Source organism: Vulpes vulpes, chromosome 4, assembly GCF_048418805.1.
Source record: "Vulpes vulpes isolate BD-2025 chromosome 4, VulVul3, whole genome shotgun sequence".
NCBI lineage: Eukaryota > Metazoa > Chordata > Mammalia > Carnivora > Canidae > Vulpes > Vulpes vulpes.
Genome location: NC_132783.1, coordinates 128677914 through 128695757, shown reverse-complemented (window position 1 = coordinate 128695757; position 17844 = coordinate 128677914). Strand labels below are relative to the sequence as shown.

The window sequence follows — 17844 nt, the reverse complement described above, 5'->3', positions numbered from 1 at the left end:
GAGGACCAGTGAGAGGACCAACCAGTGTGAAATCAGGATCACACGTAAGAGCATCCCCGACCCCCAGGGCTGCCACTTAGTGCACCTCTGTTGTAACCTTTGCAAATGAAGCAAGGAAGTAGCAACGGTCTGCTGCTCCTAGAAATTCAACCAATGAGAAGTTCACCTAACTAACCTCCTACAGTTGGTCTAGCTGATGAATGATTCCAAAATTTTCTGGTGGCTTCTGGAAGCTCAGGCTCGATGTTCATAAGAACTTTTGGTTTGAGGCAGCAGACCTTTGGTAGAGCACCTACTATGTGAACTTAGTGAGGCGTGAACGATGTGGCCGTGGACAAGTGGGAAGAAGTCACAGAGGGTGAAAAAAGTGAGAAGCAAGCCTCAGGCAGGACAGGTCATCATCACTTCATTTGACCGAACTATACTGTCCTACACACGTCATGACCCCTCATCTTTGGTCAATTTCAGCTCCCTCGGAGGCTCCTGACATCTGGAGAAATGTGAAGTCAGTGCAGGGATATTGTGTTGTGACTTTATTCTGGAAGGTAAGATGCACGGATTCCACGAGACAGATTTGCTGGGCGCTGTCTTTTCAGCAGCTCACTGGCTACGGTGCCATCTTCCAGTTGGGGGGCATCTTAACGTGAGTCCAGTAGAAGGTCTTACCCCAGTGGAGGAGTCCCCATCCACACCCGTCTCCCGAAGGCCCCGGCTGCCCCTTCCTTGGCAGCCCATCAGGTGGATGGACAGTTCTGATTGGTAGAGCATCTCCCAAACGTCTTTTCCGGCCTGCTCCAATGTTTGCAGGGCCCTGGGCAGGAGCGTGAGGGGAGAAGCAGACACCATGTCGAAAAATTATGAATATTGGGGATCCCTGGGTGGCTCAGCAGTTTAGCGCCTGCTTTCCGCCCAGGGCGTGATCCTGGAGTCCCGGGATCCCTGCATGGAGCCTGCTTCTCCCTCTGCCTGTGTCTCTGCCTCTCTCTCTCTCTCTCTCTCTCTCTCTCTGTGTCTCTCATATTTACTTATGAATAAATAAATACTTATTTATAAATAAATACTTATTTACTTACTTATTTACTTACTCATATTTACTTATGAGTAAATAAAAATTTTTAAAAAAGAAAAATTATGAATATTTAGATATTGAATGCAAAAGGTGCAAAAGGAAAATGGCCTTAGATACGGCGTTAATCCACCTTAAAGTCCAGTTTGTATCAGAACTCTCAGATCCTCAGCTTGTGTTTTCACACCCAACATGACTGTCCTGGCTCTCCTTCCCACCTCACACTGGTTGTCTCTGCGAGGAGCCCTGGGAGCTCACACAGTCTCTGTCGGGGCTCTGTGCTCAGCCCAGCACACAGGTGGCCCTTTCGGACTCAGGGGCACACACACCAGGGGCACCCAGGGGTGCACACACCCTTGAGAGGGCAGGCTGGGGGCAGGTCCTGGCAGTGGGCTTGGGATTGTGTGGGCAGGGAATTCTCTTGAACCTGAATGGAGGTCTAGAGGGGGCCGTGTGCTCCATGAATGGCTCAGGGCACGGCCGTGCAGGGAGAAGACAGCCGGGGGAGGGGAAGGGAGGCAGGGGCCAGGCCGCTCCCTCCAGGGTCTGCTCCTGTCTCCTCATGGTGCCCACGGACACCTTTCTTATCAGGCTGAAGAGAGCCCTCCTCCTCCGGCCTGCTCACTCTTCTCTGGACACGTGCTCTTGAGGAGCCCAAATGGTCCTCTTCTCTACTCAGCTTCAGTTAGACTGGGATGCCTGACTTCAAGCTTGGTTTATTTTTTTTTATTTTATTTTATTTTATTTTATTTATTTATTTATTTATTTATTTATTTATTTATTTATTTATGATAGAGAGAGAGTTTTTTTTTTTTTTATCAAGCTTGGTTTAGAGTGTTATTTTGTTAATTAAGCTATTTTTAAACACTTATTTATTATTTGAGAGAGCACATGAGTTAGGGGGGTTAGAGGAGAATGCATGAGTTAGAAGGAGAGGGAGAAGCAGACTCCCTGCTGAGCAGAGAGCCCGACACGGGCCTTGATCCCAGGACCCCGGGATCATGACCTGAGCCGAAGGCAGGTGCCTAACTGACTGAGCCACCTGGGTGCCCTAAGCCTTTTTTAAAAATTTGGTGTGTGTGTAAGGCAACTGATGGACAGAAAAGATGAAAAAGTAATTATACAAGCTCCTTTCAAAGGAAAGCCCATTTTGAAATGATTATCCATTTTTTTCAGCCACTCACAAGATTGCAGGCCAATGGGGAGATCCTGTTCTATAACATCGTCGTCAAAGATCTGGACAGACCGTCCGGCTTGCAGCTCCTGTCCGTTCCGGCCCCCGCCAACCGCACAGAACTAACCCTCGACCAGCGTTCTTACCAGATCCACGTAACGGCCAATAACAGTGTGGGCACGTCCCCCGCCTCGGTCCTCGTGGTCTCTGGAGATCCTGGAGATGGTGAGTTTCATTTTTTTTTTTTTAATTTTTATTTATTCATGAGAGACACACAGAGAGAGAGAGAGGCAGAGACACAGGCAGAGGCAGAAGCAGGCTCCACGCAGGGAGCCCGACGTGGGATTCGATCCCGAGACTTCAGGATCACGCCTCCGGGTGAAGGCAGCGCTAAACCGCTGGGCCACCCGGGCTGCCCTCGTTCTGTTTCTATCCTCTGGGAGAGCATGGGTGGTGCCATCCAGGAGGCGTGGACAAACTGGAAAGGCGGTCACCCCGTTGGGGTACAAACATCTTGCTGCCAAACGCTGCTAGTTGTTTTCCTCTGTCTAAGCTCAGCTGCGGCTTTCCTGGGACAGTCCCCCCTCGGCGTGGGGAGAATGGGGGTTCAGTGTCCCAGGACACTGCCGCCCGAGACGCTCCCACGGGCTCGGAGAATTAGCCCACCTTTGCTCGAGGAAACACGCCGCCAATACGCAAGCCTCCCCTGAGAGCCAGAGTTGCTGGAAACACGCATTGGGCCTGCGTTTATTATGCTGTGAAATATTTGGCCGTCATCTTTCCAGAAGGCTTCGCTGAAGCTGTAAGATGAAATACGGCCACTGGCCACTAGCCTGTGAGACACCAGACAGGGCAGAAATGACCTGACATGTGCAAACAGTGGCCACTTGACCCACGTCGCTGGGACAGCGGAGAGAAGAGACCAGACCCACTGCCCACCCCCAACACACACCCGCAGGCTCTGCGACGGGCATTCCGCACGGGCCGTAGCGCCCTTCTTCCTGCTCGTGGGGCTTCCTGCTCGTGGGATTGCGGCACGTTGGGTTCCACTTCTCTTCCTAGTTAGCCTTTGATTTGGGCTAAGAAGGCTGGATCACTAGGTGGTGGTGGTTTATTTATTTTTGAAGAACTACCCAGTGTGTGTGGGGCACCTGGGTGGCTCAGTACTTGAGCGTCTAGGCCTTTGGCTTGGGTTGTGATCCTGGGGTCCTGGGATCGAGTCCCGCACTGGGCTCCCAGCAGGGAGCCTGCTTCTCCCTCTGCCTGTGTCTCTGCCTCTCTCTCTCTCTGTCTCTCATGAATAAATAAATAAAATCTTAAAAAAAAAATATCCAGTGTGTCAAGTAAGAAAAAGATATCTGGATGGTGGCACAGAAAAAAAACTAAGGAGTTACTTAACATGACCTTTGCTTGTCAAGAACTGCATTAGAAAAGAAAGTGAAAAGTTGTATTTTGTCTTCATTCGGATAAGAACAGGAAAAGTGAGCATTTCATTCACCTTGGAGGAGCTGATAGTTACAGAAACACTGCCTTGCGTGAAGCACCATCCAAATAACACTGATGAGCACTATCAGCTGTTTGGGGGCCTTCTCTATCTACCCTACTTTCCTTCCCCACACCCTGCCCTCAGGTCCCCGTATCTTCTCCAGTGAGGCTCTATCCAGCCTTCCCTAAGTGGCCCATGTTCTTAAATCACTACAGTCTAAAAAAATCCCTGTTGCACTAAAAGGCCAAATGTTAAGGTTAAACTAATTCATACTAGAGTCCGAATGACTGAAAAAAAAAATTCCTTTCTCCTTCCCTCCTCTGTCTCCACTTCTCAAAACATATTTGTAGTTTTCAAAAGGCAGTATGATAAGGGTTAGGATTCTGAGTTCGGGACGACATTTTAGCCAGTGTGAATAAGGAAAGCGAAAAATGCCAGCTTTGTTGTGAGAGAGATTTCTTTCTTTCATGGAAGAAGACAAGGAGGCCATGGAGGTGGCACATACAGAGGCCCTCATGGGGAACCCTTTGTCTTAACACCTAGAGCTACACATTCCTTTAGGTGTCCCTGGCTGGATAGTAACTGGAAAACTTAATAGCCCTGTGCTTTCACACCCATGTCCAGCTGTAATTAGGAGGGCCGAAAAAAATACAGGGTGCCCAGTTAAATTCAAATGGCAGATAAATAATGAGTAAATTTTCAGTGTAAGTCTCAGCCATGCAGTGTTTGGTCCTTATTTTTTTTTTTTTTTTTCTGAGCAGCTGCCAGCAGGCCCACTCCTTCACTCCTTGGTCTGTCTCCGCTGTCCGTGGAGCCACCAGCGGGGGCCACTGCCTTATTAACAGTGGCAGGCTATGAAGGCAGCCCCGGGAAATAGGAGAAATGCTCATCCCCCAAGGTATAGGGTGACTCTGCTTGCAGTCAGTAGGACTGGGAGTCCCTGGAGATCTTGCTTCCAGTAGAAAACTACCCTGCTGTAGAAAGTACATTGGGGTGGCGGCGTTGGTCACGAGTTAGCGTGCACATCTCTGCATGATCCAACTTAGGACATGTCCGAACTTCTTTTTCTTTTGTTGGACTCACTCACTTTCTACCCCTACCATCACAGAAGTAGTTAGCTCAGGAGCAGCCAGCGTCACGTGGCAGGAATGAAGACATACTACTCATTTGTTCAACAGGTATTATTTGGAAGTATCAAGTACCAGATGTGGGGACAGCAACTTTGTGGGTAAAGGGAAAGATAGTAAATATTTTAGGCTTCACCGATCACCCGGCCTCTGTTCTATATCCTATAGTCTTTGTTTTTATGCAGCTTTAAAAAAAAATCTTAAACCTCTTCTTAGCTCAAGGGTCACAAAGCAAGCTTTGGAAGCTGGACTTGTCCCGCTGGCAGTACTTTGCCGTGACCCTTGTTTCAGCGACTGAAGTCTCGCTGGGTCTCAGAAGACTAGGACAGGAGACCTCTGGAGGGCCCAAGTGAATATTTGCTGGGAAATATTATCCTGCTCTCCCCCAAGCTTCTGTAGCCATTGAAGTGATAGGGCTCTTAACTGTCAGAGACAGTGCACGTTCAAGTTGATTGTCGTCTTTGACCCCTTTTTAAACACGTACGATGGCTTCTGTCTGAAGCATGGCTCTATTTTGTAATGCACAGAAGAAGTTGAGGAAGAAAGAGTCAAAGGCACAGAAGGTGGATTCTCTCTGTCATGGAAACCCCAACTGGGAAACATCACAGGCTACGTTGTGGAGTGGTGTGACCGTCCCCGGGACCCGCCCTGTGACCTCCAGTGGAAACACCTAGGTCCCAACACCACGAGCACAGTTATTAGCTCAGGTAAGAAGCCTGCGGATTGCCATCTCGTTCCTTCCACCTCAGAGCAAGTTCATCCGGGACCTCTGGCCCATCTCATAGTTTGTGCCAAACTAATAGTTTTGAAATGGCCGACCCAGCATGGGTGCTAGGAGTTCAGAATTTACAAGGATGTGGCCTCAGATTTGGCCTTCAGTCTACTTTTACAGAGATTGTCTGGACCTAAGGCAAACCCTGGGATGGGTTTTCATGTTGTTTATGAATTGGTGCCTTGAAATCAGTGGTCTCAAATGAATGGCAAAGGGACATTACAACCCTGCCTCTCCAGAGAGCTCTTACAAAAGCAAAGACACGAATAGATTTGGGAGACATATAGGACATAGGGTTTAGGAGTCAGTCGTCAACTCCTTCACTTTCAGTGGGAAAAAATAGACCCTGACCTCTCACCTTCCGCCCTGGAGTTGTCATTTCAAGGTTCCTAGTTTAGCCAAGTCAAGGACGCCTAGGTTCATGGCTTGAGTGGAGGGGTCAGCAGCGCCATCTGCTGGGTTCAAGATAAAGATGTGAGACTTGCCAGTGTCCTGAGGGTGCCCCGGGGGCCCCGGGGGCGGGCATTCTGTGGCTGGTGGGGGTGAGGAAGTGAGGTGGCCCTTGGCTAGAGCAGCGTCGTGCTGGAGATGGATTGCAGAAGAGCCGGTGCGAGGGGAAAGCCAGGAAGTGCCAGCAAAGCCTTCCAGATGCTCAGCTTTCGGGGAAGGGCCGGGGCAGCGAGAGAAGACAAGTCAGTGGAGGGGATTTGGAGTCCAAGAGACTTTAAAACGGTTTTCTGTGTCTGGCTGAACTCCCCGCCCGGTTTCATGCATGTGGACAAGAGGGCGTGAGGGCTCTCGTGGCAGAGCACGGCGTGGAGGACAGGCCGCTGCAGACAGTGGACGCCGCCGAGGCCACCGGAGGCGGGGGGGATGGTGGAGAGGAAGCGCAGAAATCCTAAGGAGGGAATTACGTAGGAGACGCCAGTTCATTTCTCATTCTGCTCCTTTTCAGAAATCAAGAGAATGTCACTCTGTGTTACTGAAAATCTGTTGACCTTTCTTCCTTAGATGCTTTTAGACCAGGGGTCCGCTACAACTTCAGAATTTATGGAATTTCTACAGAAATGGTTCCTCATTTATTAGAGAAAAAAACAGGATACTCCCAGGAGCTGGGTAAGTTTACAGCATAACGGGGGTCCGTGGGCAGAGTCGTTCAGAAGATGCAGGGACCCCAGCTGTGCGGTGGGGGGTGTCTCTGCACCTTTCCTGATTTTCAGTGTCCCATTGATTCTGGGAATTGGGTTTAAAAAATGACTTTAAATCATAAACTGTAAACCATTTATAAAATGTCATACCAAAGAAGAAAACAAGCTCACTGCCGATGTCGCCACCCGAAGGCAGATGCCCAGAGTAAGTATTTGGTGTCTAACCAGGTATTCCTTTCTCCCTCTGTACAGATACACATTTTTAAATAAGGGTGGGATCTTAGTCTAGGCAGGTTTGACTCATGTCACTAAATATTATTTACGTCACTGCAAGGTGTTTAATTGTTTGCATGTGTCAAGTCACCTGTCAGTGGACATTTAGGATGATTACAGTGGTTTTCAACTATAAGCCACAAAATTCGTCATCAGGTACCTTTCCACCTGCAGCGCCCAGTCTCTCTTATCCTTCGCCCAATCTCTCATGCCCTGAGTCACTGTCACTTGAGCGAAATCTCCATCCCTATCCACGGTGATGGTTTATAGAGGAAGTCTCAGCATACTTGAGTCCAAAGGTTTGACTTTAGTTTCTCATTCCTTTTACAATTTTTAAGATTTTTGACACCTGTTGTGAAACCACTGCCCCGCCTCCCCCCCCCCCCCCATCCCGAAATTTCACTGTGATTCCACCAGCAGTGGAAGGCAATTTCGATCCCACTGAACTCTGGGCCCCTGGGACCTCCCTGCCTTGCACCTTGCATCAGGTCACCTCTCCCAATCTCCGATTGAGGGTGCCCTCTGAGACCCGCAGGAGGGGTGTTGGTGGTGCGCGTGTCTGTGTGCACACACGCGTGTGCGCAACAGGCTCCGGAAGCCTTCGGAATAAACGCTCTTGGACGGTTTGAGTGACACTCGGATGGCTTGGCATTGTCACAGCCTGGGAACCGGAGTTCCTCAAATGCCCCCTGCAGTCCGTTCTCTGGCAGGGTCCTCTGTCAAACACTATTTCGAGTTCAAGAGCAGAATGAAGTGGAAGGAACCCTTTATTCTCTTTCCCGCTGCGTGACCTCGTGCAAGCTCTTGAGGGTCTCTGGCGGTCCCTTTCTTCACCCATGAAAGGCCAGGCTTGGACAGGAAGATTGTTCAGCTCTTTCCCACGCAAACGATGTCAAGGCACGAATCCCCCAGAGAAAAAGAGAAAACCCGTGAACTGGCCTAAGTGCCCCCGGGCTCCGGACTTGGTTGTGGCTCTACTTTTAGTTTACACGAGTGCCGTGAGAATGTTTCCAGGTGATGACTCTCCTTACCCCGCCTGCCTTCCAGCTCCTTCGGACAACCCTCGAGTGGTCATGAGTAACCTGACCTCCCACTCCTTCACTCTGAGTTGGAAGGATTATTCCACTGAATCCCAGCCCAGTTTTATCCGAGGGTACCACGTCTACCTGAAATCCAAGGCGGGGCAGTGCCACCCAGGATCTGAAAAGGCCGTTCTTTCAGGTGACGTTTTTGTTCACTCTTTCAAGCCCTCACTATGCAAAACCGTTGGAAAGGTGGTCATGACGCCTGGGTGGCTCAGTTAAGTGTCTGCCTTTGGCTCAGGTCATGATCCCGGGGTCCCTCTCAGCGGGGAGCCTGCTTCTCCCTGTCCCTCTGCTGCTCCCCCTGCTTGTGCGCGCTCTCTCTCTCTCTCTCTCTCATGAATAAATAAAATCTTTTTTAAAAAAGAAAAAGAAAGCAAGGTGGCCACGTGTGACCATGGCCAGGCTGGGTCCTGTTCTTGCAGGGTTTTATGGCCCAACGTGTTCTTCAACAGAACAGTGGGCCAGAGGGCAGGGTCCATATTTTAACTTCCTTAAAACACCGTGCCTGGTAGTTCTGGAAGCATTTGAGGACCATCAGCACCTTAAGAAAACCTGCCAGTTATGAAACTTTTCTTGCTGACTCCTTTTTTTTTTTCTCCTTTGATTTGTTTAAGGTTATTACAATGTAATAACCTTAACAATATTTTTAAAATATTACAATTTTTTAAGTCTCTCTCAGCTCTTACAGGGTCCGGCAGACTTGTGTGCTCTTTCTGGATGCCCAGCGTCCCTTGTTCAGTGGTTGCTCTGCTTTGCTTGCCATCTCCTAGAAATGTTACCAGTGACCCAGAGTGATGAAGTTATGATTTGGTTTTTGATGGGTTTACGATGTTGACCGCATTGAGACAACAAGAATATTAGCCCCCAGCCCTGTCACAAGCTCATCTCTCTCTCTCACTCTTAATGTTATCTTTCTTGAAAATGATTTTTTCTTTCTTAAATGACAGATGATTCAGTGTGTTGCAAGTACAAAATTGACGACCCAAAACAAAAGACGTTCGTCGTGGGAAACCTCCAGCCCGAATCCTTCTATGAGTTCCTGGTCACCCCGTACAGCGCTGTGGGCGAGGGCCCCCATGGCGCTTTCACAAAGGTCACGACTCCCGATGAATACTGTGAGTTTTCCCAAATCAAACCGCTTCCCTTAGATACCGCTGGAAACTAAGGGGTCACGCACCTGCTGCCGTGGGCTTTGTCCAGATCACGAGCTTTTAGGCCTTTCTTCTCTTTCTGTCCCTCACTCTACATGCGACTCTGTTTCAGGAACACTGTTATGCAAAATCCCACTACGTTAAGTAGGAAACAGTGGGGCCGGTTTACTGGCTTATGACCTGGAACCTTCCTCTGGCGGGCCACGGTGGCCCTAAGGCACACTCGGAACTTGGTCCCAAAATAGTTTGAAAATCATGGAAGGCATGGTTTTCTGTCCACTTCGAAGAGCCCCAAACCTGTTTTCCTCGGCGGAGCTGCTGTCTGCAGGCTGGTTCCCTGCCCTGGCAAAATTGCTGCCTCCTGACTTTGTGTTTCTGGAGGCAGTTGAGAGAGTAGAGGTGGGGTTGGCTGGGGAGGGGCCTGGTGTTTGCTGATTGGTGGGGGAAAGTGACCTCAAGAGATCCACTTTTCGGGACTCCTGGGTGGGCTCAGTGGTTGAGCGTCTGCCTTTGGCTCAGGTCATGATCCTGGGGTCCCAGGATCAAGTCCCCCATCGGGCTCCCTGTGAGGAGCCTGCTTCTCCCTCTGCCTGTGTCTCTGCTTCTGTCTCTGTGCCTCTCATGAATAAATAAATAAAATCTTTTAAAAAGAGAGAGAGAGAGAGAGAGAGACACTTTTCAAGCATGTGGCTTGAAAGAGAGAGAAGAGGGCGGGAAGCACAGTGGGAACCAGTTGACGGTCAATTAGATTGTCAGGGTAAACCCAGACCTGCAGCTAAATGGATCCTGATGGAGGAAAGGGGGGGGCAGCGGGTATCACATGGTGGATCCTGGAAGACACTACTCCCTGCTGCCTGCAGTTACCAGGGGCCCTGGCACCGTCCTCGGTCCTTGGTCTTCAGGGCTCAGGGCAGGGTCCCTTTGCTGGGGGTGGCACTGTGGGCTCAGGATGGTGCAGCAGGTGGAGCTGCTGGCCCTGGGGCACTGACCGGGGCTGAGGACAGCTGCCACTCAGCAGGCAGGTGACTCTGCCAGCAGGTCGGGCCACCAGGCAATGCCCACTCCTCAGGTTTCCAACTCTCAGAGTCACACTGAGATTTCAGTCAATGATTTGCATTATTTGCTGCCTGGGGGTACATTTAAAATATTTAAATTTATTTTCAGGCTATTTTTATTCCAGCTTTGGGATTTATTTAGCTGGTAGAGGACTGTGTGTGTGTGTGTGTGTACACGCACACATATATAATACAAATGATTATCTTTACCTCCAGTATATTTTCTAGGTTTCATCTGTCTCTCTTCTACATGCTAAACCTCCCTTAGCCTTGGCTGTGACTCTGCGGATTATATTGGTTATTATTAAAAAGGAAAATACATTGCTGCATAATCACAGCAATGAAAATGACATCCTGCAGTGACAAAGATCACGTGGGCGACTCTCACCACTGCCATGCTGCCTGATGGAAGGCAGCCCCGACCCCTGCTGTGGGGGCTGCGGGGTCCGTTACAGAGAGAGGCAAATGCCCACCAGACAGTGGTTACCTGGGGAGGGGGTCACGACTGGACGGGGCCGCACGCGGGCCCTCTGGGGAGTGTGATCCTGTTCTTTTTCTCTCCGGGGTACCGGTCACATGGCTATTGTCGGCCTGTGAGAATTCATCCCTGGAGCTTCCTTGATGAGCACCTTCCCAAACACAAGTATTGCATTTCATTTTTTTTATTTTTGTAAATTAATTTTTATTGGTGTTCAATTTACCAATATACAGAAAAACACCCAGTGCTCATCCCGTCAAGTGTCCGCCTCAGTGCCCATCACCCATTCCCCTCCAACACCCGCCCTCCTCCCCTTCCACCACCCCTAGTTCGTTTCCCAGAGTTAGGAGTCTTTATGTTCTGTCTCCCTTCCTGATATTTCCCAACATTTCTTCTCCCTTCCTTATATTCCCTTTCACTATTATTTATATTCCCCAAATGAATGAGAACATACACTGTTTGTCCTTCTCCGATTGACTTATTTCACTCAGGATAATACCCTCCAGTTCCATCCACGTTGAAGCAAATGGTGGGTATTTGTCATTTCTAATGGCTGAGTAATATTCCATTGTATACATAAACCACATCTTCTTTATCCTTTCATCTTTCGATGGACACCGAGGCTCCTTCCACAGTTTGGCTATTGTGGCCATTGCTGCTAGAAACATCGGGGTGCAGGTGTCCCGGCGTTTCATTGCATCTGAATCTTTGGGGTAAATCCCCAACAGTGCAATTGCTGGGTCGTAGGGCAGGTCTATTTTTAACTCTTTGAGGAACCTCCACACAGTTTTCCAGAGCGGCTGCACCAGTTCACATTCCCACCAACAGTGCAAGAGGGTTCCCCTTTCTCCGCATCCTCTCCAACATTTGTGGTTTCCTGCCTTGTTAATCTTCCCCATTCTGACTGGTGTGAGGTGGTATCTCATTGTGGTTTTGATTTGTATTTCCCTGATGGCAAGTGATGCAGAGCATTTTCTCATGTGCATGTTGGCCATGTCCATGTCTTCCTCTGTGAGATTTCTCTTCATGTCTTTTGCCCATTTCATGATTGGATTGTTTGTTTCTTTGCTGTTGAGTTTAATAAGTTCTTTATAGATTTTGGAAACTAGCCCTTTATCTGATACGTCATTTGCAAATATCTTCTCCCATTCTGTAGGTTGTCTTTTAGTTTTGTTGACTGTATCCTTTGCTGTGCAAAAGCTTCTTATCTTGATGAAGTCCCAATAGTTCATTTTTGCTTTTGTTTCTTTTGCCTTTGTGGATGTATCTTGCAAGAAGTTACTGTGGCCAAGTTCAAAAAGGGTGTTGCCTGTGTTCTCCTCAAGGATTTTGTTGGAATCAGAAAAGACCCCGAACAGCCAGGGGAATTTTAAAAAAGAAAACCATAGCTGGGGGCGTCACAATGCCAGATTTCAGGTTGTACTACAAAGCTGTGGTCATCAAGACAGTGTGGTACTGGCACAAAAACAGACACATAGATCAATGGAACAGAATAGAGAACCCAGAAGTGGACCCTGAAATGTATAGTCAACTAATATTCGATAAAGGAGGAAAGACTATCCATTGGAAGAAAGACAGTCTCTTCAATAAATGGTGCTGGGAAAATTGGACATCCACATGCAGAAGAATGAAACTGGACCACTCTCTTTCACCATACACAAAGATAAATTCAAAATGGATGAGAGATTTAAATGTGAGAAAAGATTCCATCAAGTATTGCATTTCAATAAAGAGTTTAGCCGCGCCAGTCTGCGACTTGGAAACTGCCGTGGTTAGGTCCCTGGGCTTGTTCCCAAGGGCTTGTTCTCAAATGCGTCCTGACTCTACAACTTCACCAAATCTTGAAACGGGTTATAGTTGTCAAAAGCTCGGATCTGAGAGCAAAGTGTTCTTTAGTGGAGTGGACAGGAGTGTTTCCCTCCCATCCCCGCCTTCGGGGTTCACTGTAAGCCTGTTGTTGAGGGGCTTGCTTGGCTCCTCTTCCCCCCAGGTGTCCCTGCCTCTAGACCCCTGTGCCACCTCGCAGCACCGGGTTGGGCATCTACCCACGCCTGCCCCCCCTTACCAAATTCCACATTAGCTACCCTGTCCCCATCCCCTAATTAAACCCGGCTCTGGCAAGAGCACCTAGAGCAGCGACTAGGATTACAGCTACTACCAGCCCACTGGCCGAACAGTCATGTGACCGACACCCCCCCTCCCACCCTCCCTACCCCCCATCAAGGGCCCTGGTGTATACCCACCTGTGAGGCTTTGGCAGAGGTGGGGACTATGATTTTAACACAAGGAGGCAGTGAACAATTGGAAGCAGTGATCCAATTTGTTAGAAGAGGGAACAAGGGGTGCCCAGGGGGGTTAAGTAGGTTAAGCATCTGCCTTGGGCTCAGGTCAAGGTTCTGGGGTCCTGGGATGGAGCCCCACATCTCCCCACATCGGGCTCCTTGCTTAGCGGGGAGCCTGCTTCTCCTCCCTCTGCCCCTCCCCTACTCCTGCTCTCTCTCTCTCTCTCCCTCCCCCTCTCCCCCTCTGACCTTCCCTCCTGCTCAGGCTCTTGCTTGCTCTCTTAAATAAATAACTTAAAAAAATTTTTGAATCTTGCATAAATAGACTTTTGAGGAATAACTGTAAAATTCATCTCAATCTTTAACTTTTGTTGCTTTGAGGAGGGAAAAGTACTCATTGAAAATACCACTTTCTGTTCTCTTCTCCAGCCCCTATGCTGATACGTATCATACTCCCTATGATTTTCTGCATTTTGCTCATCATGATCCTATGCTACTTGAAAAGTCAGTGGTAAGTGTGTGGGGAAGATTTTTATCCAAGAAGAAAGAGGGGGGTAAAATCTAGACAGGAGTTTAGGAAGCGAGAAATCACATTGCATAATGAGAGAAGGTGCTGAAGAGGCAAAGGGCAGAGACTGAGTTGAAAATATGACATTTTTAGAAGAGTTTTGCTTTTCCAGGTCAATACATAAGGAAAACAATAGCCATTTGAAAAGATCGCAAAGCCTGTTCAAGAACCGTAGCTAAAGGGGGATCCCTGGGTGGCTCAGTGGTTTAGTGCCTGCCTTTGGCCCAGGTTGTGATCCGGGAGTCCCGGGATCGAGATCGAGTCCTGAGTCAGGCTCCCTGCAGGGAGCCTGCTTCTCCCTCTGCCTCTCTCTCTCTCTCTCTCTCTCTCTCTCTGTCTCTCATGAATAAATAAAATCTTAAAAAAAACCCCGTAGCTAAGACCGGTAGTGCGCCTACTGTGCGCTTGGCAGTAGCCCAGGGGCTTTCCGTACAGCTCCTCAGTCCTCACACCACCACCGTGAGCACCGGAATTATCTCCACTGAGTCAGTGAGTAGATGTAAGCACAGGGGAGCTAAGCAGTCTGCCCAAGTTAGCAAGTGACAGAGCAAGGACTGGAACCCGGGAACGGGACTCCACACTTCACTAGTCACTATATTCTAAAAGTCAAGTCCAGTTTTCACTGTTTTCTAGGATGAAGGAGAAGTGTTATCCTGACATTCCAGATCCTTACAAGAGCAGTGTTCTGTCATTAATAAAATCCAAGGTAAATGCTGGGAAACTGTATGTGTGCCATCTCTCTATTAAAGACTAACCTGGGGTTGGGGCTATCATCCTACTTTTCTAGACCTCTTCAGGAAGATAGAACAAAGCAACAATCCCCTTGGCTCCCACAGCCATGAAATGGGTGCCTGGAGCTTTGAGATTTCTTCCAACAGGGGAGATCCTTTGGTTTGCAACACCACCCCCAGTTAACTTGTGGTAGGATGAAACACAAAAACCGAAGCCTGGAGTGCATTTCGCATACTTTGTATACTCTGACACACACATACACACTCTTAATATTTGCATGCTTTTTTGGTCCGTTCCAGGAGAATCCTCGCCTAACAATTATGAATATCAAAGACTGTGTTCCAGACACTATTGAAGTTGTAAACAAGCACGAAGGCACTGGGAAGTCACCCACAGAACCTGAGGCTGCCAAGCCCACCTACCTTTACCTCCTCCCAGCAGAGGAGAGCTACTCCGGCCCTGGCCCCTGCATCTGTTTTGAGAACTTTACCTATAATCAGGCAGCTTCTGACTCTGCTTCCTGTGGCCACGTCCCAGTACCCACGAAAGCCCCAAGTCAGCTGGGACTGTTGACATCATCTGAAAATTTACTAACGGCACTAGAAAAAAACTGCATGAACTCCTTGGAAGAAATCCCAGCTGGAGAAAGTAGTTTGAATTATGTATCCCAGGTGGCTTCACCCATGTCTGGAGAGAAGTCCAGTCTCCCCACAAATCCACCACAGCCAGAACTCTGTTCAGAATATAAAATGCAAATGGCCATACCCTTGGGCCTTGCCGCTCCTTCTTCGAGCGGGAGTAGCAGCCTGTCTTCCATTACCCTTTTAGATGAAGGTGAACACTACCACTGATCAGTATACCCATCGCATGCCTTTATGCTACATAGACGCGAAAAAGGAGCATCGACGGCACCATTCCACCACCAGATGCCTCGGCACCTAATTCCAGTGAGCGGTCACCGTTGACAGATGAGACCACTACAGTCTGGCTCGGTCTCAAAGGTCAGAAGCTATGGAACTTAACATCTCTCCTTGGGGCAGACTTGCCGTAGAAATGGCAGGGTCACAGAAGTAGGCTTACCTTGCTGCTGTGTGTTCCAGGCTCACCTTTGCAACAGTAAGGCCGGTCACTTGACATGCGGATAGACCTTGCCCAGTCAGTACTGGACAGCGTGGCTATGGTCCTAGGAGTTCAGTTTTTAGTGAGGAAATATTTCCCTTAAGTTTTACCCCTATGCTCAGTATCTTAAGGGTAAAGGAACTAGATTTAAGGTTTTGATAAAGGCCACAGAAGATTTACTACTAGAGCATAAGTTGTCAATGTTAATTTATTCTGGGTGTGTTTAATGAAAAAGTCACAGATGTTTGAGAGTAAAACAGATTTTAGACTTGCCTTGAAGTGATAACAATTTGTAGTTCATTGATGCAGTAAAATGAACCCTCCTGAGGGCACGGACGTTATCTGATACGTAAGACATGTGAATAATCAGTAAGATTCCCACAACTGCATTTCCATTTAGCTCACTGCAGTTAAAGAGTGGGATTGGCAAGGAACTCTTGACTGTGTCAAGATAACACTACTTGGTAGACATCAGTCTTTGACCATAATTTTTGACAACTACCTCAGAATAGAGAAGAGAAAACGTTATTATAAATTCCATTCACATTTTATGGTTCCTCTTTTTTTTAAGAACTAATATATAAATGACCTGTTTTCATTTAGTTCCCTTTGGTCTTTGCAATTGTCTGGGTCAAGAAAACCTTCACGGTCTCATTTATACTCCTATTATGCTAACAATGAATGTAAGGAAAGGTCATTGTTGGACATGGGTTAGAGATAATTGTAAAAAGCTATATAGTGGGAAATTCTGTATTCTCTCAGCAGCAGCCTGGTCTCTTTGAATCAATATATACGATGCACCTGATGCACAACAGGTGTTCACTACACACCGGTTCCTTTCTCTTCCTTCTACTCATCAGCACTTTATCACATTTCTAAGCAAGGATGATTAGGAGTTCCTTGTTTGCTGTGCTGGAAATGACACCATCTAGGCCTCTGGTACCAAATGCCCAGCACTGTTCATCACCACCACGGAACCAAGAGTGAGAGCAGAAGACCCACATCTCCAAGTAAGGGTCAACTAGCCTAAATATATCAACACAAACTAGGGCTTCTGTTTAGGGTTATTCAACTTTTTCCTTACACAGAACTGAACCTTTGGCTGGAAAAAAATTGTTATGTATTGCCAACATAATACAAACAAGTATCTTGGTTAGTCTGATAGTTTCCAGATGACTTTGGGGGCCAGTATTGTCATCATTTAGCCCGTTCGTTGCTTTCTCATGATACAATTAATAAAAGAAATGTCAATGGCAGTGAAGACTGACTTGTAAATAGTGTCTTTCATATAGATATTCTTTTAAAAATAACCCATGAAACCTTGAAGTCATTTGTGTCACAAAAAGCTGTAATTAAAATATTTCACCACTGCATTGTGTTTTCTCTACCTCAACGAAATGAAAATCTAACCGTAAGTAGAGTCAATAAATCACCTTGTGAGCTTACTAAAAATGTTAATTTCTAGATACCACTCCCAACCTCCTCATCAGAATCTCCATGACATGAGGCCTGAAATCTACGTATTTCATCAGCTCCCTCCAAGGCATTTGGATGCACACTCACTTTCTCCTAAATCAGATGATGCCTTTCTGAAATATAGCAACATTCCAACAGGAAATGCTGAGCTACATAACTTTATGTTCGTGTCACTATGACTACAGTTTTGTCTCTAAACATCCCTTTCCTATAACATCAAATACATTCATATTAAAAACCTTAACTGTCAATACCATATGCCATCTTAACAGCATTACTTTAAGAAGCATTCTTCAGAAACTTTGTAATTTGTATTCCTGTGTCAGAATTATTAGGATCAAAAAAGTGCTCATGGAGGGATGCCTGGATGGCTCAGGGGCTGAGCGTCTGCCTTCAGCTCAGGGCATGATCCCGGGGTTCCGAGATCGAGTTCCAATGTAGGGCTTCCTGCATGAAGCTTGTTTTTCCCTTGGCCTGTGTCTCTGCCCTCTGTGTGTATCTCTCATAAATGAATAAAAATCTTTAAAAAAAATACGGACAATTTCAAATGACACAGAAGTGTAACTGTGTAATAAATCCTTGTATATAATATCACTGGCCCTAACAGCCACTAACCCATGGCTGTTTTAGCCTATCCATACCCTTCTCCACTCTCCCTCCTATCTGGAAGCAAATCTTACATGACTTCATCAGCAAATATTTGTGTTTCTCTAAGCTCTTCTTTTCATACTATAACCATAATACACCTTTAAAAGGTATTTTACCAGGCAGCCCCAGTGGCTCAGTGGTTTAGCGCTGCCTTTGGTCTGGGACGTGATCCTGGAGACCCGGGATCAAGTCCCGCATCAGGCT

At 47.6% G+C, this 17844-nt stretch overlaps 1 protein-coding gene across 6 annotated transcripts in view; it reads left to right on the top strand.

The window, feature by feature from the left end:
• The window catches only part of OSMR (oncostatin M receptor), a 52708-nt gene extending 35819 nt beyond the window's left edge, over positions 1-16889 (top strand). For 5 of the 6 annotated variants that reach the window (XM_072757054.1, XM_072757051.1, XM_072757049.1 and 2 more), the window contains 9 exons: positions 469-545; positions 2243-2465; positions 5381-5560; positions 6637-6741; positions 8094-8267; positions 9079-9246; positions 13527-13608; positions 14299-14371; positions 14697-16889. In XM_072757054.1, the coding sequence (XP_072613155.1) occupies positions 469-545; positions 2243-2465; positions 5381-5560; positions 6637-6741; positions 8094-8267; positions 9079-9246; positions 13527-13608; positions 14299-14371; positions 14697-15248 (1634 nt within the window). In that variant the 3' untranslated portion in view covers positions 15249-16889. The remainder of the gene's footprint in view (positions 1-468; positions 546-2242; positions 2466-5380; positions 5561-6636; positions 6742-8093; positions 8268-9078; positions 9247-13526; positions 13609-14298; positions 14372-14696) is intronic. The other variant, XM_072757050.1, reaches the window with a different exon arrangement.
• Positions 16890-17844: the final 955 nt, after the last annotated feature.